At 39.6% G+C, this 23,420-nt stretch overlaps 2 protein-coding genes across 2 annotated transcripts; one reads left to right on the forward strand and one right to left on the reverse strand.

Annotated features, from left to right (window-relative positions):
• The first annotated feature begins 867 nt into the window (after positions 1-867).
• Positions 868-3,752, forward strand: PRR15L (proline rich 15 like). Its single transcript, XM_075215335.1, has 2 exons — positions 868-1,228; positions 2,669-3,752. The coding sequence occupies exon 2, from the start codon at positions 2,673-2,675 to the stop codon at positions 2,961-2,963; it is 291 nt and encodes a 96-aa protein (XP_075071436.1). The 5' UTR covers positions 868-1,228; positions 2,669-2,672; the 3' UTR covers positions 2,964-3,752.
• A 2,284-nt stretch (positions 3,753-6,036) lies between these two features.
• Positions 6,037-23,398, reverse strand: PNPO (pyridoxamine 5'-phosphate oxidase). Its single transcript, XM_075177008.1, has 7 exons — positions 23,251-23,398; positions 9,332-9,456; positions 9,103-9,202; positions 8,674-8,727; positions 7,546-7,674; positions 6,604-6,674; positions 6,037-6,522 (listed from the first exon to the last, which is right to left on the reverse strand). Exons 1-7 carry the CDS (start codon positions 23,389-23,391, stop codon positions 6,357-6,359), a joined length of 786 nt encoding a protein of 261 aa, XP_075033109.1. The 5' UTR covers positions 23,392-23,398; the 3' UTR covers positions 6,037-6,356.
• Positions 23,399-23,420: the final 22 nt, after the last annotated feature.

Raw genomic sequence — 23,420 nt, forward strand, 5'->3', positions numbered from 1 at the left:
TAGACACTGTTAGGGGCACAGGTTTAGGGGAGAATGGTTGGTTTAATTGGACCAGATGGTAAATTAGCAGGTAACTACATGGTAACATGTTTCATGAAACCCTCATAAAGCTTATATTTTATAAAACAGACCCCCAACCCTAAATTCTTCTCAATTTACTGCATGTAATTTTGCGGTAACATCAATTTACTAGGTTGCAAGAATGTTGCACGGCAGCAATTTTGGACTCTAGTTCTCATGAGCAGAAGGCGGTAGATACTAAGGATAGTCATAGAGAGAGGGATACTATAAGAGAAAATGAAAATAAATAGTATAGTTTATCTCTAATAGCTACAGACACCATAGGACATATATTTAGCATGCAGTTCAGGAAAGGAAATAAATTAGATTACTGCCTGAGGATAAGACACAAGAACAAGGCGTTTTATTTTGAGAGTTGAAAGAAAAGAAACAAGTCCAAGGATCTGACATAGGAGAGAGAAAGCAGATGTGACCATGGGGAAGCACACACTAATGTATAGGTAAACGACTTATGGATACTGAGGAAATGGTCAGTACAGGACAAATATGTCCTATTTAGCTTGAGGTTCCATTTACAAAATATGGACATAGAGAGATTGTATTACAAGCTACGGGGGAAACTATTTTGTGCAACCCATTCAAACATTAAAGAATAAATCTCACAGGATCTTTACTTTCACCTTTACCCACAGTAGATGACTAGGGTGTGCAGATATATACAGTCCTGATTTCTATTGTTATACACTTCTGTAACACTCACCTGCTGAACTCTGTTACAAAGTGACAGGTGTGTCCTACCTATAAATATTCATGTTTCAGTTCCTGTTCTCTCCTGTTTGTTGAGCTGGGAGGGTCAGGTTTAACCTTCAGAGAGAGAGAGAGAGAGAAACAGAGACACCTGTACCAAGCTGATCGAGACTCCTGAGACTGAAAGAGCAATAGAGACCGGTGTCCCAGACAAGCATTTTGAGCTGGAAGACTGACAGCTAGTACAGACAGAAACACCTGGATTTGAGAAGAGACATCTTTATGTGCAAGAACTTAATTCCTGAGGGTGATAGAATCATCTTTAACATACCTCTATACTCGAGAGCAACACTCCAGAACACAGTGAAGGCAGGTCTTCTTAAGAGAAACAGACACCTGTAACCAGGCCAGAGTGACAGACACCTGGTGGTGTGACAAAAAGACGTTGTTTGACAAACAGGTAAGTTTGAAGTCGTCCTGCGTATGTCTTAGTTCATCAATCCTTTCTGATCTTCATCCGTCTTCATTTTTATATGATCTCAATTGTATGCGGTTTAATTTTTGCAGGAAAACCAATTCTCAACTGTTGTTTACCCCTGTCCTTTTATTCATAACAGACTAAAACAATCTCTTGAGATGTATTATATTCTTACCCAGTGGTTGAAGTGGAAATGTGGAAGTGGCGGTATGGAAAATGTAATGGGAATGGAATTTGATAGTTTTACAATGAAGCAGTAGGGAGAGTGGCAGAATGGCACAACACTTCCGAACACTGTTTATACTGTCATGACCATCCATCCCTTTTCCATGTTTTAGTCTGTCAACTCAAGTCTCCCTTTTTTTTCTTTTTAATTACTCCAGGCCCTGCATACCGCGGCAGGTGTCTTGTGGCGCTTTAGCTCTTATAGAAGCAGTTTCCACAATTCTTTTCTTGTTAACGGCTGGCAGTGGGTCCGGAAGAGTCAAGAGTGTGACACACTAACGTTTATGACTGTTTTTACTTCATAATTTGTTAGTGCGATGATAACTTAAGAGCTTAGAATGTAGCACAGTGCAAGAAAAATCATTACCATCATATAATTTAAATACACTGCTTGCCAGCCTCCGCAAAGCACCTAAGCACAGCTGAGAATAATATATTAATATAAAATATAGAAACATTTGTCAAATACATTTAGTAAAAAATATTTTTACTACATTTTTTTAGTTTACAAATATTATTTCATATCCTGACACAGGGAAAATGTAATCATATTATGGTTACTATGTTAAATTTGTGCCTTCACTTATGGTATAAAGATATGATCGTAGAAAGCATTGTGTCTGCTGGATGTTCAGGAATCAGATTTTTCTCAACCTAGCTGTAACAATGTGGTTAATGTGTAGGCTCCTTTGTGTTATCGTCTTTTTTTACCCGATCTTTCTTGACAGCTTCCACCTATCACCATTTGCAATATGAAATCCATATACATAATTGGCTAAATTCAACATATCCACTCTCACTCGCCTTCAGATCAAATGACTAGATCTAAACATCTGTCGGCAGCTTGAACATAGCCACACACAAAAGCATTTGATTAATCACGTTGTAATGATAATGTGTGTCATAGTTTGCAAGTGACCTACACTAATCTGGTCAATCAACTAAATTACAAACTGGCCAAGTTTTAAAATTCCAGGATGCCAATCAGTTCTGTCTTGCCGAGAACTCGGCAGATCAGAATTTTAGGTTTTGAGACATGAGCATGCTTCAAGATGTCATATGGGGCCACCTGCATCCAATCTGATCTACCAACGATCTGATATTCAGACAGAACTGTGCGTGTGTCTGGCCTGGGTAAATCCTTGATACTGCTATGACTTACAATCCACTTTATGTGATATTTATTTCTTCTTCCAGCTCCATGGCTGACCCCTCGCCTAGTTGGTGGAAGCTCACATTTCTCAGGAAAAAGAAATCCACCCCAAAAGTTGTATATGAGTCAGTGGTAGAACATGCGGGCACTGAGAAGGGAGCAGAGGAGACCCCAGGGGACACCAGCTACACTGCACGCCTGGAGAAAATTGTGGACAAGAATACAAAGGGCAAACATGTAAAGGTGTCCAACTCTGGCCGATTTAAGGAAAGAAAGAAAGTTCGCCCTTCTCTAAATGAGACACCGGGACTGTGTCCTGAGCCCCCACCTGGGCAGTAAAGCAACTTTATTCCTGGATTGCTCATCCTTTTCCTGGCACGGCTATATGGCAGTGGGATTTTACGTGTAGCGAGACTCCGGTGGGACCCTTATCTTTTGCACTGAGTAGAATGTAAATGTTTTGAAGGTAAAATGGCTTTGGCCAAAGAGTTGCCCCTGATTTTGTCATGAAGGCTCCAAGGGGAACAAAATCATGTGGCTCGTCCCTGTGTTTACAGACACATTCATGCATGTGTATGGGTGTTTGACATTACTTACTATGTGCGTGCTTCTACCTTTTCACACAAATGTGTGTGCACTTTGTACATAACTATGGATACTATAAGACAAGGCATCCGCTGACAACTCAGGAAGAGACATTCAGTCATATCCGTTTACATGTGTATGTATCAGAACATGTGCCACATACATCTGCTGGGAAATACACACAGTGTTTAATATGTGTGCTGTATATAATTCTATTTATTCAGGTACTGGAATTAGTCTGTGTATGTATGTATACCCAGGTATGCCATGGCCTGTACAGGTTGCATGTAAACATAAGTGGTACTATTTCCATATATATAGAACACGATCTATGTTCTATACATGTGTGCAGCTGTAATACACACTGCATTGATTCATGTACATGGCTGTGTATAGCCTCCATCTTAGAAAATCATTACAACATGTGTCTCCCACATACAATGTATATATGTTTTCGTTCTTTTTTTTTTATTTGAGCTGGTTAATTTGCCATGTTAATGTTTTTTGGTTTAATCCATTTATTAATAAATTGCACAATATGTGCTTAAAATGTCAAGCTGCACCAGACAACATCTATGTTTAGAGCTGCCATGCCCTCCATGTGTCTTTCTTGACTCCACTTGCAGGGGGAACAATGTAAGCCTGATCCTGTCTCTTGTCTGGCTCAGGAACTGCTCAACGAAAGATGTGAGCAAAAATCAATAGTGGAAAACTTGCTTCGAGGTTGTTTGCTCTATTGTCAGCATTAATACTACAACTTTGTTGATCTTTATCCGTAACTCTTGGATGGGCCTTTTTCATCTGTGGGCCGAGTCTAGAGGAAAACGTCCTCCCACCCTTTCAGCATAAATCATCTGAACAGCCCATGTCAAATTAATATTTACTCCAGTACATCAAGCTGCTGAAGAGAAGTACCAAACATGGGATGTGGGCTGTATTGGCTGCACAATATGTTTAAACTAGAAGTTTGGCCATGCAAGTGTACACTAAAAACTCCTTACAGCTATAACAAAATGGTGAAAATAGAACAAATGTAGTGTAACCCATAGCAACAGGACATTTGATTCATTAGTCTAATGCTAGCCACAGAGGAGTATTTAACAATACATAAAAAGATTTATACACACACACACACACACACACGACCAACGACAGCAGACCGCAAATGCCAGTTCGGGTTTACATGCATGCTCATAAACAAGCCAATTGATTCCAATCAGTTTTTGGTTTTAGAAAAATTTGTCAGTGATAATGGGTGATTGACCATCGTAGTTATTCAGGGCTAGAATGTATTTTGTTGCTATTTCTGCCATTTTACATAATGTTATCAAACTATTAAAATCTTATCACGTGTTATTAGGATATTTTAGAAAATGAATATCTGTATGAATATAGTCAATATATACCCTAACAATGCAAGGTTTCTTTTGCTTAAATTGGCAGATCTAGCGATCTGACTCTATAGCCATATAGACAATACATGAGACATGCAGGAGAGAGACAATTAAAAAGTTTCTATAAGCAGTCATTAAACTTTACCATCATCACGCTGTATTATTAGGAAATAGAACAATAGATACTCAACAAATGGAATATACAGCTGCTAATATCTCAACTCCATAAAATGGGTTGTGTATTTGTGAGAAATACCATACTGACTTGTAGTTTTCCTGTAAATATTTCGTTTACAGTCACTGGCCTATATCAAACAGGCCTGAACATAACATGTCAATATTATTAGACAGTTGTTGTTTTTTTCCCAGTTTATTGCATGGGGAGATAATAGGGATCCAGCAGTTTTTCCAAGCACAGTAGAGAAAAAAACCCATCTTATTATTTTAATGAAAAAAGGTTATCACCTATAATTGTGCCAAAACCCTACATGACCCTACCTGAATCACACTTGCTTTGCTGTATTGTAAAAGAGGAACGTCTAGGTGTCAGCCATGTCCTGACGTATGAGTATCTTGGCTGTATATAGTTTTCCTGACTTATTTATGTCCAGCCTCAACCTATCAGATTTCTGTGCTCCACTTTCTCAGAAGCAGTGCTGTACCATCTTGTTTTTCTGTGTGCCAAATAGATATGTTGAGCCTCATTTAGAGGAGCAAAGCAAAAAATAAAAAAGGAGAAAATTTGCTCATGGACAAACCATGTTGCAATGCAAGGATTGTAAATGTATTTATTTATTTTGCATGCAGGGATAATACTGGCTGCTTTTTGCATATAGCATACAAATACTGGACAGCTTTATTTGTACACTGCAAGTTAGAGTTGAGTTAGGTCACGTCCCATCCCAATCCCAAATTTGTGTTGCCCCCCCCCATGCACACTCACACACACGCAGTGCAATATGGTTAAGACAAGTGCAAATTTTCTTTTTTTGCTTTACTCCTAGGTCTATAAGAGTCCCCTTGTGTGCCAGCTTGCGTTATGAAACTATCTATGTGCGATTATGCTTTATGGTGACAGGATTATTTGCATATATACCTGCTTTTTTGACTGTACAGTCTGAATTCTGTATGTCAGGCACCTGTTATATTCTGGGTCATCATATTTCTCTGCGGGTCAATGGTGCAGCCACTCCCTCAGTTTTATTGTTGTCATATTCTGCCTCCTCCATATTTGCACAAGGTGTTCCTGGTGACTCAGCTCTAGGCACGTGAGTGACATGTTCTCTCTGTCTGCGCCTGTCACGTTCTAAGTTTGGAGGTCGTAGTACCTGACCATTTCAGTAACCAACATTTAATCTCCCCTATAAGGAAAAATGATGTGTTTGCAGGGAGCATGTTTACACAGACCTCAGTGCTACAGATAATATAGAAACTTCTTATTGTTATATCACCATTTATTAAGTTATTAATACATTTCCCAGCTGGTATGCTTATGTACACCACAAATTATTCCACAACATAATTACAATGTCCCAATAGATGGCTGAGGTAAAATCAACACTATGGCAGAAATACAAGCAATGGCACTGAGGGGTATATGCTCTGCTTACTGCAATGCTGGTGTGGGTGTGATTGCAATATGGCACAATGAAATACAGGACCCTGGAGGTAGATGCATCTCCAAGGAACAGGAGAACCATATTGTGCTCTGTTCCATAAAGATCTGGGAACAATAATATGCTATCGCAGGAAATTACGGAGCAAGACGTTCGTATATCCACCCTCCCTCACCAAGGTGAGTCCAAGGGCTTGTCACTGCTTCTCCTCCTTCTGACCGCCGGAATACGATGCGGTCATGCAGACGATTAGTCTGTCCCTGCCAGAACTCGATCACAGAAGGCCGGACAATGTAACCACCCCTGTAAAATGAACAGGAGACACTCTTAGTGTGCAAGCATATACAAACCAGGTAATCCACCGGAGCTCAATTTAACACTCACCATTCTGGTGGTCTAGGCACCTCCTTTTCCTTGTATTCCTCCTCAAGCTTGGCATTCTTCTTACGCAGATACTGTGGAACAATGGTGGAATATTTGTGTAATAAATGTGGCAATGGTAACTGTCCATTTGGATCTAAATAAAACCCTCCACCTTTCTAGCCGATTTATATATATTTTATGACAACACTCCTTTCAGGAGCCTCAGAATATATGTCTACATGGCCTACAAATAGCTTTGGCATGGCATAGACAGTGTATTCAAGAAAACAAGAGGGAAGTGGTGCATGCTGGGTGGAAGTCTATCACACAAGTGGTTGTCTGTATGCACTATAGATAACAGGCAGAGAGAGGGACATATCTGACAGCAGCTGATATCAATTAGTGTTGGTTATGCTGAGTAGCTTTCATTGACTAAAACACCAGGGGGTAAATGTATCAATATGCGGGTTCTTCAACACCCGCGTGTTCAGCCTCTTCCGCGATTAAATTTCAAGCGGCGCTGCATTGTAAAGGGAAGTTAACCCTTTACAATGCAGCGCCGCTTGAAATTTAATCGCGGAAGAGGCTGAACACGCGAGTGTTGAAGAACCCGCATATTGATACATTTACCCCTAGATGTCCATATGAAATATTAAGGGTTGGCAATATAACAGATCACTCACACAAACCTGTGTATCCATAATTATATAGGTATGTTTGAGTGAAATGACAAATGCTGAAAGAATGTGTCAGTGTCTGTCAGAATAACCAATACCATGGGAATTATTATTTGCTAGACAAACAAGTAGCAAAGAACTCACATGTCACAAGAGGAGGAGTGTCTGTGGCAGGATGAAAGTATGCGACAAGCAGTGGTGTCACAATGCCAAGAAACAGAGGACAGGGCCATGATTCAGACTCTACTTATGTGCCAATGCCAGAACCTGTCTCTACCACACTCACCTCTCGGTCTGGGATGACTTGGCTCTGTTTGCTCACAACAGCCCCAATCTGACTACTTTTGGGACGCGAGTGGAAATAATTATCAGAATCTTGGTCTGAAAGTTTGTCCACAGACCCCTCTATCCGTACCTAAGAGGGGGCAAGTTATGTCAATACAAACACTAGAATACAAACAAAACATTATTAATACAATGGCTTAAGAAATAATGCAGTAACAGACAAAAGTGCATCTAAAAATAAAAATACAGCTAGGCAGATGGAGGAAACCAAAATAACAAACAAACAATATCTTCATCACCTATGAAAATCTTAGGATTCACAACTTTCATTATTTTATTAACCTTTATATAGCACCTACATATCACTCAGCTCTTTACAGAAAGAATATTTAATCATTCATATCAGTCCCCAATGACGCTTATAACCTATGTTCCCTTCCACATGGACACACACACTAAGGTTAATTTTGGCAGAAGCCAGTTAACCTACCAGTATGTTTCTGTAGTGTGGGAGGAAACCAGAGAACCAAGAGGAAACACAAACACAGAGAAAATGTACAAACTCCACTCAGATAGTGAAATACTAATGATACTGAAAAAGTCCTCATAAACACATTATCTGCTACAGGTTAATGCAAAGGTGTGCAGAATTTTATGATGTTGCCATAGCAACCTTGTTACCCCCTTAACGACAGTCAGTGACAAACTGCATGAATCATAGGGAGAGGTTCAACGTGATAAGAGTAACCTTTCCAGTTCCTATGTTGTTTTATGGAGCACTGTTTTTATGCCCAGTTTTTAAACAATGAATGAATTGGTTGCATACACAAACATGGGAATTGGAGTTCCTGAGCACTGACTGTAGTGCACATGCCAGCATTTTGACCTGCTCATGCTTTTTTTTTTTACTGGTTTATTATGTTAATAAAATACTCTCACTGTATGATCATTTCATAGCAGGATTGCATATCACTTTATGATGGAGAAAAGCAACGGCTACAGTGCAAGCCATGGTTTGAAAATGTAAAATGATACTGTAAATGTGAGTGGTCTATCTCCATCTATAATTGTACATTCTGTACAGTCTGCAATGTTCTACCACAGATCACAACCTACCAACAGCTCTTACCTGACGATTCAAGGGCTCCCAGAAAAACAGGAGAGAGGCAACTGGGTTGGTCTCCTGCAGAGATAAATCAAGATTTGACAGAAATATCGTTAAAAAGGTATCTAATTTGTTTCTGAACAAATTAAGCTGTTGAGCCTCACTTTATACTGGTTTTTGGAAGGCCCTATATGACTGGGAATGAGCAGAGAGGGGATCGATCTATCTATCATACACGTAGCGTAATCTTATCGCCTTCATATTGGAATGTCTCATGAATTGACAGTTGTCAGTGATTTTTTAGAACATGTATTAATCTGAGAAAAAAAAATGTTTCAGTGTATTGCTTGGTGTAGGAACTGGACAGAGACGGTGTAGTGTAGATCCACAGAGGGATGTTCTGGGGTATATGTTGCTCTCCGTAGGATCGGCACTGACTTTAAGGACTCTCACCAGCTCTTTCCCTTTTCTGCTTTCCTGGTTAGTGTAGAATCGAAACCCATCTGAGCCAAACCCTTTCATGAGAACCATACGAGCAGAGGGCTTCCCATCCCTACATAGAAAAGAATAAAATGTGAGGTAAAAGGTGGGTAGAAATGAGTAACACCAAAGTAATGGACAGCAAGAAGTAATTAGTGGGTGAGATATGTAATGAAAATAAACAATGTAACTAGGTCAGTACCTGGATGCAGTGGCCAGACACATAGCGTTCGGCTCTGCAATCACTGGGCATTGTAAGACTTCCTGAAACCAAGCACCAAACTGAGCAATTGGATCAAGGGAAACTAGATGACTTTCTTCAAATGCCTGGTAAAAATAATATGGTATAATAGTGTTAAATGGGAAACATCACTTTGTATCCCTTACGCCTAATGAGTCTTCTGAAATAATTCTAACAGAGATATGAAGCTTTAGAAATCACTGATTTTTGTATTTCACATAATATAAATGCAATGGGGCATAAGCACACTGAAGTTTTAATCCCTGTAACTTGATCTCTATCCTGATTCACACATGCCTCTGCTGTTGAACAGTGCACCAAAATTACCACAATCTCCTGCATTTTGTCTGCAAGGGTTCAACCACGTGTTTCCAAACACTCTTTCACAGAAAAGAGAAAATATGCAAAAAACGGCTGCTGTTAATTCTTTATACCTTAAAAATCAGCATTTGTTTGACAACCTGGAAATAAGGAATTCACAGTAAACGACTTGGATTTTTTTTTTTGGCTATTGAATAGCACTGATTTGTATATTAAGGTGTCTTTAACTAGTGTCGGGTAGGCTGGCTTCTTCTCTGATCATAGGCTGGGTACACACCAATGTGTTTTCAGCAGATTATCGGGCAAATCAGATGATAAACGACCGGTTGGCCGGATATTACAGTAGTGTGTACGCTGCAACGATGTTGTTCCAATCCTGCAGTGTGTATGCACTCACGATCAGGATCTCAATAGAGTTTATAGAGTCATGATCTTTTCAGCTGATGGTTATGACAGATGAAGAGCATAGATCTGAGGGTAAATCTTGTTAAACATGTATAATGTTTACTCATGATTTGGAATGCTGATTGGGATTTTTTTTTTCAGTTGTTTGGGAAAATCGGTACTGATACGGCATCGGAAGACATTTTCTGTAGTGTGCACTCAGCCTTACAGCAGATCACCAGCAGTCTCTGGTTTGTGGCCTTCAGCTCTGTGAAAGGACCAGTTACCTCACTGTGTCTCCAGATCCCACCTTATCTTGAAAGGACGAGTGCTGGACCTTAGACTCCACATTTCTGTTTTTTCAACCCCATATTGCTGCCAGAGGTGGCCACTACACTATATTTGTAAACAAACAAATGACTTATCCTCATACGTCTACAAACCATGTTACTTTAGCTTCCAAGTTTCCTTTGTGCATTTCAGCTCGGCCTGCTACCCAGCCGCCCTGATTCACAGTAAGCGGTCTAACTGTTTTTCCTCTGTCAGTCTTTAGATTGGTTGCCTGTTTTTCAAAGAATCCAATATAAAATACTTCTACTAACATACGAGGCCATCAACAAAATTGCACCAACATACATCTCCTCACTTGTCTCAAAATATCTCCCAACTCGACACCTTCTTTCCGCACAAGATCTGCATCTTTCTTCCATCCTCATCACTTCCTTCCATTCTCGGATTCAGGACTTTTTTCGGACTGCACCCACTTTATGGAATTCCCTCCCTCGCACCACAAGACTTTCCTATAGTCTTCAAACCTTCAAGCGTTCTCTGAAAACCCAGCGGTTCAGACAAGCTCAAAATATTCCTCTACCACCCTCTTAATCTCCCTAGGTTACCCTCTACATAGCTAACACAAGACAACAACCCTCTGACCAACATAGTTGTGACTGATTATACAGCCCACTAAATACTTTAACTAAATTGCATTCTAGCTGGACAAATATTCAATATGATGTAGCGCCTTGTCACTGTGTAAGGAATTTCTAGCTTCTTTGTTTGGCACAGTAGCTAAAGGTCTACCTTGGACATTTTACTGTACTTCAACATCCTGTGCGCTCTCCTGGCTGCAGTTATTTCTCTCCTGACTGGTGCACGAAAAGCCACCTGCGGTTATCCCACCGCTTGCCACCAGAAATCTGTGACAGGATGGCCCACCTATGCCACCCTATCTTTTGCTGCTGGGAACCGGCTAGGCTTACTTTTCCACCGTTCCCTTACGTTATCCCAACTGCGCCCTCTTGCCACAGTAAGAGGGGCTTACAATGCTGCCACCACTGGACTCCTTAATCAGCATCCAGTACCGGGTTTCTTCTGGGTAACTGTCACTGCTGGGGTACCCCATTGCTGGTGTACCTGGGCTGGTATTCCTGACCTCTTCCTATGGATCAGGGTTGCTGTGGATGGATCCCCCCTGGCCTATCACACTGACCAGAGCTGCAGAGTAGCAGGCAGAGTGGTGGTACCGGAAAAGCTGGGTCCAAACCTCAGAAACAGCCAGGAACGGATTCGATTTTGGGTTTAATCTCTAGGTCACAGGATTTTCAGCATGGAAGATATTTTCAAGCAGGTCTTTGAAGCAAGTGATGTTTATTTGCTCTTCACTGGTTAAAAGGTACCAGTGACCAGGTCAGATGAAACAAGAAGAACAATTTTTCAATACAAACCAGTGCTTTTTATACAGTTTGGACACAGCCTCAAAGGGTAAGCCAGTCCCCTTGAAGTCTGAGCTATATATCTAATTAACATGAATACTTTCTTCAGACAGTTGCAGGATACACATTCCCAAAGAAAGGTACAAACCCCAAACAAGCCATTTCCTCACATCACAGTACACAAAAAGACTTCCATCCACGAAGGCTTATTGTATCAGATATATACCTCCAGGAACAATGCACTTCCTCTAGTAAGGTTAAACAAAAAACAAATTTCTTCCCCTGTCTCAGAAATTAAAGATTTCCCTTACCAAAACATACACAATTTTAGAAATAAGTGCATGTACAATTATATAAATATGCGCCATGTGCTATTTCCTTTAAATAAATTTATACCATAAGTTATTCATATGTGAGCCTGTCACACTTACCCTACTGTATCAGACCATTGTCCCAGATATTGTAAGCTTGCGAGCAGGGCCCTCTTACCGCTCTGTATGTATGTATTACTCAGTATTGTTTTATTATTGTCTGTTCCCAATTGTAAAGCGCTATATAAATGAATAAATGATGATGATGATAATCAAGTAATTTGCCCAATGTAATGGAAAGTGTGGACCTGTAACAGAATCATTATTGTGCACAGTGGAAATTGCAGCTGGAAGATGATGTCTGACAACACACAGGCCAATAGCGATCTTATAACTACACTTACAGGCTGCAGAGAAAATAGAATTGGTCTGTGTGCTGTAACAAAGCTGTGAATAGCTGGATCTTGTCTGATTTGGCATCTATGCATGTGGTCAAATTAAATGAGGATCCTATGACTTAGCAGTTGGGTCAATCAACATATATGTTTTTGTCATACATAAGCACGGTGGAAACAATTTAATGTTTGAATAGTAGAGGCATTCAAAGAGGATAGTGAGGGTTGTTAGGGCAGTGCATGCAATATTAACACACGTCCACTTGGGAGGGAACAGGAAGTAAAAACTAATCTTACAGTCCTGTCAAGCCCATTGCATATGAATTCCGGCAGCCCTTCTAGTGCATACTGGAATACATAGTTCCCCAACAGTTGGACATCCACTGATTTCCTAGGCCTGCTGCACAGATTAAGCCAGATAATTCCATTAGGAAATATATACGGCAAGCCTTCCTTCTCTCCCACCTTTTACCCTATTTACTATGCACCTGTCAGGTAGGGACATGGGCCTCAAGCTCGCGTGATTCCAAGCGTTAAAAATATCAGAGTTCAATGTCACTTTATACTTCAATGCTGTTAAACATTACCCACACTCTGTTTGACTGCTTTCTCCAAGAAGGGCATCTGACTCACATCTATAATAATACAGTAAATCATCCAGGGCAGCTAAAATTAATCTTTTGTTCTCATACGTTTTATTTCCTTCCTACACTATTTAGGATTGTTATATGTTTTGGTACATACTAAGCTGGCATAATGAAACAGCTGTGAGATGAGATGTATTTTTGCCCAGCAATTTGTGATTTCATATCATTGTCACACATGTGGACAAACTCAAATGACTAATTTAACCCAAAATCAGGCAGACTGCAGTGCAAAGCCATGCTACAGCAATCATCTCATTGACAACAGAAGGGCAAATATCCCTTTGAAGGGATTACAGTTACCCTGACCTCGGACAATAAATAATCCCCTGGATTTCATGATATGACTTCATTTGAACATTCTGGACTTCTCATTGGACGACTTTTAATTGCTCCTGATTAACTAACTGCATAATTGATTCAAATTTAACGGTCATCTAATCCACAGACCGATCATTATTGTATTTAAGGATTAACGGACATTGTTTGTTGCAAACATGATCACTTTACATATACAGAGCATTAGAATGGTGCTGAGGCCTCTAGACACTGGCCCATGACCTGCACCTTTATCTTCAAAAAGATTCAGTACATGGACCAAAACTTCAATTAAACTGGTTTTATACCTTAGCTTGTGCACATGTTAATCACTGCTTTTGACAGAGATCGGCATAAAAAATCTCAAGAGGGTAGGAGACATTTAGTGGTTTATAAGGCTGCATTAACTGCTCACAACCAATTTTATTACCCTTTTATGGCACTACAGCTCCCACCCATTTTCCACAATTCTGCCTCCAGTATCTGTCACAAAAAGGGTTCAGCATTTACAGAAGGGAAGGTATACTTTACATTATCCATAGGACACATATATAAAAAAAACTATTGCACAAGACAAAGTGTGGTTGCCCATAACGACCAAAATCTGTAAGTTTCCTAGATTTTGTGGCCTACACATGTGGCCTCGGACTCTTCCAAAGGGCTACACATAATTTTAAAAAGTTTTAATGCTTGTCTGCACAATGAATTTGTAAATGCAATATTTTGCACATTTTGAATAAATATGTATAATAATGCTTGATCTATTAATTTTATTTGTAAATAAGGATGAACAAGACTGCATTTTACATTTAATTAATAACTTGCCTGCAATTTATTCAGTATCTCCACTGGGGTACAATGGCACTCTATTGCTGTTACTGTGAGCCACCAGCACTAGGGAACATGCAGGGCCGGATTAACCATAGGGCTAACCGGGCTACAGCCCAGGGGCCTATGGCAACCAGGGGGCCCTTGAAAGTGCTCAGCAGCAGTATTGATCAGTCGGGGGCGGGGGCGCCCCCAGCGCGATCAGTGCTGCTGAGCACTTTCCCTGCAGTCCTTCTCCGGCGCGCTGTAGTCTCCTTACTGAGGAGATCTTGTGAGTCTCACTCTCACAAGATCTCCTCAGTAAAGAGCGTACAGCGCGCCAGAGAAGGAGGTAAGTGCCGGGGGGGAGGCCCTCACGGGGGAATGGAGGCCCCCTTAGCCCAGGGGCCTCCATTCCCTTAATCCGGCCCTGGGAACATGTGAAACCCCAGACAGTGCTGGGCACACGAACATCAGCAGTGATGCCCAGCCATATGTATAGAAGTAGTAGTACTGCCCAGTAACTGTAATGACCAGTATTATGCCACTAGTAAAACACCAGGAGTAGTAATGCCAATAGAATGCCCGCAGTAATGCCCTGTAATATGCAATCAACTACAATAATGTCCACATATTAGTGGACATTATTGTCCACTAATAAGCCACAATAAGCCACCAATAATAAATATAAATGCTAAAATAATTATTGCCTAATAAAGTGCCAGTTTGGGAGCAGTAACCTAAATGGTTGTCAAGTGAATCATTTGCAACTATATATTCACTTCAAGTTCAGGACAACATTGTGATCGCGGAAAGCCTCTGTATGATCTTTAATTTCTCGTGAATAAATACTGTTTTAACCTACAAAATGGCTGCCTACACTGCGTATAAGATAGGTATGCTCAAAGTAAAACCAGATAAAACTCCCAGGCTAATTATTGCTTGTGTTATAAGCTGGAATGAAAACATACCTTGCACTTAAGTCATGACTTCATCACGGAAGAGTTTTTACAACTCTGTCCTGCTTGTCACATGGACCATGTCTTCCTTAAGCTCTTATCCCTGGCATTCTACACCGGTCATAAATGCTTATCTACATCATGATATGTTATTTTATACATGAGATATACCTATCTCAAGCACAAAACACTTTTATAGACACTGTCAATGATTATATCATGTGAATATGATTGCACAGTTCAAAAGGGAAAATAACCAGTTTCTATTAAACGTTTATTTCAAAATGGCAAAATACTGTACTAAACTATTTGTATATAATAATTCTATCAAGAGCATTTGTGTTCATAAAATATATAAATATCTAACTTAATTATTCTGTTACAATGTATTTTTATATGAGGGAACAAATTGGGAGGAGGGGAAAAGGAAAACATGGGTGAGAAAAGGAGATAGAAATTAGGTTGTCCCCCAGGTACACTACAAAAACAACAGAGTTTAAACCCACCGGGAAAAATTAATACATGTCTGAAATTAATAAAAATTCAAGTACAAATGTAGAATTTCTAGGGAAGTGGGTTGTCTGTCCTGGAGTAAGCAAACCTGGGATCCCAAAAATGTGTCATTTTTTTCCCATTGTAGCAATAAACCAAATTTTATTTACAATATTTTAATTAGAATATTTGAGGGAGAAGCCAGGATCTTTCCAATGTTTAGCCAAGAGAGGTTTAGTTGCATTAAATAAGTATATAGAAAACTAGTTTGACTATGAATAGGTAAGTACAGAATCACCAAATATGCAAGAAGTCCACTTTTCGTCCAGTCTCACCAAAAAAAGAGATGAAATTGAGGTGAACATTTTGTGGAGTCTAGCAAGTACTAAATACTATCTTGTATAGAATTTATAAGAATATTATTTTATTAAAGTTGAATTACAGGCCTTGAGAGTTCTATTCGTCATTTTATACCAAGCCACTATTTGGTTTAAGTGATAAAGCACATACTAATGCAGTTTTAACAAAACAAATAGATTGAAACATAGGACACAGAATAAAGCTGTCTTCAGGAGTGCGAGTCAAAGACAGAAAAAAAAGCATAGCAACCAATCCAATTCTAACTATAATTTTCTAGAATGTACTAAATACATGATAGCTAGAATCTGATTGGCTGTTATGCATAAAACCTTCATATTTCATTTTTAGAAGTTTTGATAAATCTACCTCTAGGAGTTGAAATCAAACACCCTTAGCTTTCCCTAGCATTGTCCTGAGCAGCAGTTGCAGAGAGCGGGACAAACCTCCCAACCCTTCCGGCAGCTGGGACAATATTTAAGGATGTTGGGCAGTGGCACAGTCCCATAGAAGCGGTAGAATTGTGTGCACAATGTCTGTGACTTTATTATTTTACTATTGCAACATTCTTTCTAGTCAGTGGTTGTGTGGAGATATTTTTGCAACATAACAAGGGTCCTTTATGTGCCTGATCACTGGTCACACCTTTTTTAAAATCTTAGATTGGAAATAAGATGAATTGTTTCTTATTGCATTGTAAAATTTGAATGCTGAGTTTAAACATATTCTCATGCATTAACGTGCACTACTAATAAAATAGCATTGGGAAAAAGTGCATGATAAGCTTATGAAAAATGCATTTAAAACACATCACTAAAGTGTGGTATAGTTTTATGCATTTTCACACATTTTCCCAGCGCATAGGTTTAAATGAGCTTTGACTTCTTCACAGCTGCTCCCACTCCTTTAGGTAACTATATGCAGTGCTAGAAGTTTAAATATAAACAGACTAAGGGATCGATTTTGCAGTAAGCCAAAATTCTGGAGAAAAATGCAGTTTCCTCTGAAGAAGAATGGCTATCGCAGAACTCCGTTCCAATTATCAAAGGGTTAACGTAGAGAAGTTTGAGATTTCTCCTGCCTTACCACATTTTCTGCACAGACCTAGATGGGGATTGCAAAACGACTCAATGTATCAATGCAGCCACAAACTAAAAGGAGTCTATGGTTGGTGTTACTTCACTGTCCAGTGTCACCAGAGAGGCTTCTCTGGATGCCTCTCTATTGCATATTTGCAATTGCTACTCAAGGAGCTGAATGGCCACATCCATTAGGAGGAGGTTTCAACTGGGGCATGTTAAATAGCGACAGTTCTTCATTTTGTATCACTGAACCATGCAGTGACACCGTCCACTAGCCACCAATAATAAATAGACCCCTAATATCCACTTGTTTTACCAAACATTAATAGAAAGATAAACCCTACTTATGTATAGAGGACATTTTCCATAGAGATAACCCCCCTCCTCCTTATCTACTTTCTTTTAGATATATATTCTCAGTATACCAAGCTCACTCACAACTGAACAATCTACATACTTATTGCAGCTAATAAAACAGAGATACATCACGCCATCTCCAAACCATAAACCTATAAAACTGTATCCCAATAGAGTCTAAGACTACAGGCAGTTTACATGGGTTTTTCCAGTTCTGAAACAGTTTTCTTGATTTTGCCAACACTCACTCACATTTACGAAATAATGACAGATGAAAAATGTCAACAACAACTACTAATGAATGACACTCAAAAGTTATTGAAACAAACGTGGAACATTTGTTATAAAACAAATGTACATTATTTTCTTGTTCGATAAAGAGCTACTTCAAAATACAAAAGGAATTATTACTGATCTTTATTTATATAGTGTAGCGCTGTATATTAAATGTTTAAACCCAGTGGAGCTTAAAATCAAGTTTCCCTACCAGAAGCATACAAAGACTCACAAGTACACACACACACACACACACACACACACACGGACCAATTAGTTAGAAACAAATTAATTTTACCAGGATACGAGATCTAAAGGGCTTGTGTGGGGGAATTGATGCGATTTGCGTCATCATGGACCAATTGCATTCTGCACAACGACACAATTTGCATCATCGTACAATGGTGCTGCCCACTTCCAAGGAAAGTAATGTAGGATCTGGGAGAGTGGCCTACACATCAGGGAGTCTTGGAGAACTGCTGGACAATCGGGAGTCTAGGCAAGTATGCTTTTCATAGATGTACAAAAAATTGATATTACCGATACCATTGAACTCCAAAGAAAAAGCCTATCCATAGATATCTATGTAGATATCGCTTCTATAAATGTAATATAACAGTGATCGAGGGTTAGGGCAAACAGTGCATATATTTCAGTTTCAAAGTACATAAGTTATAATCATGTTTCAAAAAAATATTTCTGTCACCACTTCTATAGGTTAAAATGACTCTAGACACTTTCTATACCTTGCCTTTAACCAGATGACATTATATGCATTGAAGCATAGGAATTTATAGACTGAAATTGGCACGGGAAAGAGGAAATGTGTTTATAGGGCACTTAAAGGTCCAAGTTTTAATACTTCAAAACTTTATTGATATGCATTAAAACATTTTAGTTACTTCCAAAAATGTATTCTCATTTAATAGACAAAGATCACATATGATTAGCGAAATATTTAAAAAGAGAAAATGGATATACTGATGAAGATATGATCAACTATTAAAAATGGCAGTTTGACATTGCCATAGCACGCCGCTATACTCTTAAACCAATTCTATAGTAATATACAGTCAGGTCCATATATATTGGGACATCGACACAATTCTCATATTTTGGGCTCTATAGACCACCACAATGGATTTGAAATGAAACAAACAAGATGTGCTTTAACTGCAGACTTTCAGTTTTAATTTGAGGGTATTTACATCCAAATCAGGTGAACAGTGTAGGAATTACAACGGTTTCTATATGTGCCTCCCACTTTTTAAGGGACCAAAAGTAATGGGACAAACTAAACAATCCTACATCAAACTTTCACTTTTTAATACTTTGTTGCAAATCCTTTGCAGTCAATTACAGCCTGAAGTCTGGAACGCATAGACATCACCAAACGCAGGGTTTCATCCCTGGTGATGCTCTGCCAGGCCTCTTCTGCAAATGTCTTCAGTTCCTGCTTGTTCTTGGGGCATTCTCCCTTCAGCTTTGTCTTCATCAAGTGAAATGCATGTTCAGTCGGATTCAGGTCAGGTGATTGACTTGGCCATTGCATAACATTCCACTTGTAAGCCTTAAAAAACTCTTTGGTTGCTTTTGCAGTATGCTTCGGGTCATTGTCCATCTGCACTGTGAAGTGCCGTCCAATGAGTTCTGAAGCATTTGACTGAATATGAGCAGATAATATTGCCCGAAACACGTCAGAATTCATCCTGCTGCTTTTTTCAGCAGTCACATCATCAATAAATACAAGGGAACCAGTTCCATTGGCAGTCATACATGCCCACGGTATGACACTACCACCATGCTTCACTGATGAGGTGGTATGTTTTGGATCATGAGCAGTTCCTTTCCTTCTCCATACTTTTCTCTTCCCATCACTCTGGTACAAGTTGATCTTTGTCTCATCTGTCCATAGGATGTTGTTCCAGAACTGTAATGGCTTTTTTAGATGTTGTTTAGCAAACTTTAATCTGGTCTTCCTGTTTTTGTGGCTCACCAATGGTTTATATCTTGTGGTGAACCCTCTATATTCACTCTTGTGAAGTCTTCTCTTGATTGTTGACCTTGACACATATACACCTACCTCCTGGAGAGTGTTCTTGATTTGGCCAACTGTTGTGAAGGGGTTTTTCTTCGCCAGGGAAAAAAATCTTCTGTCATCCACCACAGTTGTTTTCCGTGGTCTTCGGGGTCTTTTGGTGTTGCTGAGCTCTCCGGTGCGCTCTTTCTTTTTAAAAATGTTCCAAACAGTTGATTTGGTCACATCTAATGTTTTTGCTATCTCTCTGATGGGTTTGTTTTGATTTTTCAGCCTAACGATGGCTTGCTTCACTGATCGTGACAGCTCTTTGGTTCTCATATTGAGAGTCGACAGCAACAGATTCCAAATGCAAATGTCACACCTAGAATCAACTCCAGACCTTTTACCTGTTTAATTGATAATGAAATAATGAGGGAATAGCCCACACATGTCCATTAAATAGCTTTTGAGTCGATTGTCCCATTACTTTTGGTCCCTTAAAAAGTGGGAGGCACATATAGAAACCGTTGTAATTCCTACACCGTTCACCTGTTTTGGATGTAAATTCCCTCAAATTAAAGCTGAAAGTCTGCAGTTAAAGCACATCTTGTTTGTTTCATTTCAAATCCATTGTGGTGGTGTATATAGCCCAAAATATGAGATTTGTGTCAATGTCCCAATATTTATGGACCTGACTGTATATGCCTCCCTATAGAAATGAATCTTCTGAATTCAGTTCTCTGCCTGCTTAATAATATTCAGTAGGCAGTTTTCATAAATGCTTATATTGTATATGTAAAGAGAGATTCAATCTATAGAGTGAAGTATAGGCTCCTTTAAGCTTCACAATTCAAGTAAGAGATTTTTATAATGCTCCCTTCTTTTAATAAAGGACACAATCACCCTATAGGATGATCCACTCAAAATGGGAGACTTCAGCATGTAACTCCTTTGCTTTCATAAGGGCAGTGGCGGGCCGGGCCGCTCAGTCCAGCCGCTGTTAGGGTTGGAATTTGTAGTTTGTGATGCTATTTTATTAGGGGGGGGGGGGGGTTGCTGTGTAAGTGCACTCAGACAGTTCATCTGAATTGTGGTTACAGTTATTCCACTAATAAAGAAGAAGCACATCCCACTGAGTGTTCATTGAATGTGCTGTTGTTCCCAGAGAGTGCTGTATCATTCTTTTTCCTTTTTTAGCTCTTTATTGAAAGTACACATGTAGCAAGTACAATCCGTACATAAAATGAGAAAAGCGACATACACAAGGTCCATATTTTGTTACAAATATATGTATATACTTTTTGATACTTACAGGTGCTTGATCGCAAAAGAACATAAATAAATTATTAATAGCCCTCCAGAATTTGTCAAACTTAAGTAGTTTGCTAAAAATAGAGTAATAATGTTCTTTTACTACTCGTGTTTGCCTAATGTAATCATGGAGCTCTTTAATAGAGACATTAAGCCTCCATCTCTTCTGCAAGGCAACTACTTAGTAGTAGCAGTAACATATGAAGTACCCATGGAAAGTAAGCCCCACACACTAACTCTGATTGCAGAGTTTTAGGGACTCTAAAAATACTGAAATGCTGAATCAATGGCAGGTATCAAACCAGCCACAAGCATACTTGCCTACTCACCCAGAAATTTGGGGAGTCCTCCTGGACTCCCGGAAGAGTAGGCAAGCCTCCCGGACCCTGTAAAATGCTGAAACTCACGGTATTGAATAGCGAGAGTGGGGCTTAAGCGCATAATTAAGCCCCACCCCTCACTATTCAATACAGCAAATTTTTGTATTGTATGGTAGGGGCAGAGCTATAGTGACGTAATGACATCATCAAACCCCCTCCTACCCTCTGTCACATAATCTGTACTCCGGTCTCCAGATTTAAAAAGTTAACAAGTATGGCCACAAGCTTGTCAGCACAGGGGTAAAAAAAAACCAAAACAAAACAAACAAAAAAACCACACAAAAATAATCTAAAAATTTCCATTAAAACAAAAAAAAAAAAGAATAATTCATCCACTCGCTGATGGTGACTACATCCAACCAGTTAAAGAAGGGAGTACTAAAAACTCCCCTTTACTGACAATCACAAACGGTTTCCCACACTTGCTGCCTGTCAGTGGCTGGTGGTCACGGTGGTCAAGGGGCAATGCCTAGATTGATCACTTAGTGTCAGATAGCACTTGTGAGTAGGTGGCTCATTCTTTCTAGATTTTTTTTCTATTTGGACTACAATAGGTAAAGACAACATCATATTTAATAAAGTGGTATCTAGGATTTATTTTATTCAATTAAAGTATATTTTAAAATTGTGTTTGTTGTGTTAACTTATTTTTGCTATTAATGGGCAGGGTCTTATGTACCAGTGTCCATTATAGTTGTACCAGGCAGGTGGCTAAGGTGCTACTCCAGAGGTCTGAATCTTTCCCATTTCCCCAGTCACTGCAGCTTAGGAATCTTTCCCATTACCCCAGTCACCACAGCTTAGGATTCAGAATGAGCCCCAGCACTGTTCCGATAAGACTGCTATTCTCACGGAGGGGTATGGGGGGGTGAGGGCTTATTGCTTAGGTATACTTTTCGCTATGGCAGGTGGACACCACTTTCACTCCTACAATAACCAGCTAAGGCTGTCTAGTGTTGTCACACTGTCTATATATTTATTGTCAGCCCAGTGACATGCCAGAAGTTTCCTATTCATTTCAATGGGATTTTTACATGTAGCGCACTACATTTACCCATTACCTAAAATGTCAATGAGACTCCCAAATTTCATGGAGTTTTTCCAGACTTACAGGAGAGTAACGACACACTCCTAGATCCCTCACTTGCCCTTAGGAGGGGTCCAAAAAGTCAACAAGTGTGGTGCACATGGAAATACCAAGGAAATTAATTTTTAAAACATCACTGATGAAATTATATATTTTTTAAAAAATCAGTGGCAACTGCTATAAGATGCATGAATTTAAAAGAGAAAATCACTATTTAACAGGTTAGAGAGGTGTGAGAATGAATTCCGCTTATTTTGGTGATTTCTAGCAATTTTTCCAACTCTGCCCAGGGTATTAAAATAAGTAAAAAAAAAATTAAACTTCAGGAACAGCCTGTATGTGGTAGGTCAGGTAACCCACCAATATATGACACTACAGCATACCATGGCACCAAAATTAATTAAGTATTGCACATGTAAATCAAGTACTGTATTGTACAATGAGTAACATGGGAGAGCACACAGTCACTGGTGCTAACTATACACCTGCCAACATATGGCACATCAACCTTACAGGTCAGGAAGTAGATCTGTGGTTCTCCAGATGCTGTGGACTCCCACTAGCCACTGTCTCTGGCTGCCATGTTAGACTGAGAATTGTAGTTCCACAACAGCTGGCCCTCTCTGAACCTCAGCTGACATCACTACCCAAGGTCATGACCTTTTACCTCATCATCATTCCGGTAACTCTTCCGCATGGTCCTTAGATCCATGACGTCACTTCCAGTTTTGCCGCCGGACGCTCGGACAGACAGTGACACACTATACCGGGCCGCCTGCGACAGCGACGTCACCAGCCCCCGCCACATGGAGCGTCACAATGTGACGTCACTCGCTC

Source organism: Mixophyes fleayi, chromosome 6 (genome assembly GCF_038048845.1).
Source record: "Mixophyes fleayi isolate aMixFle1 chromosome 6, aMixFle1.hap1, whole genome shotgun sequence".
Taxonomy (NCBI): Eukaryota; Metazoa; Chordata; class Amphibia; order Anura; family Limnodynastidae; genus Mixophyes; species Mixophyes fleayi.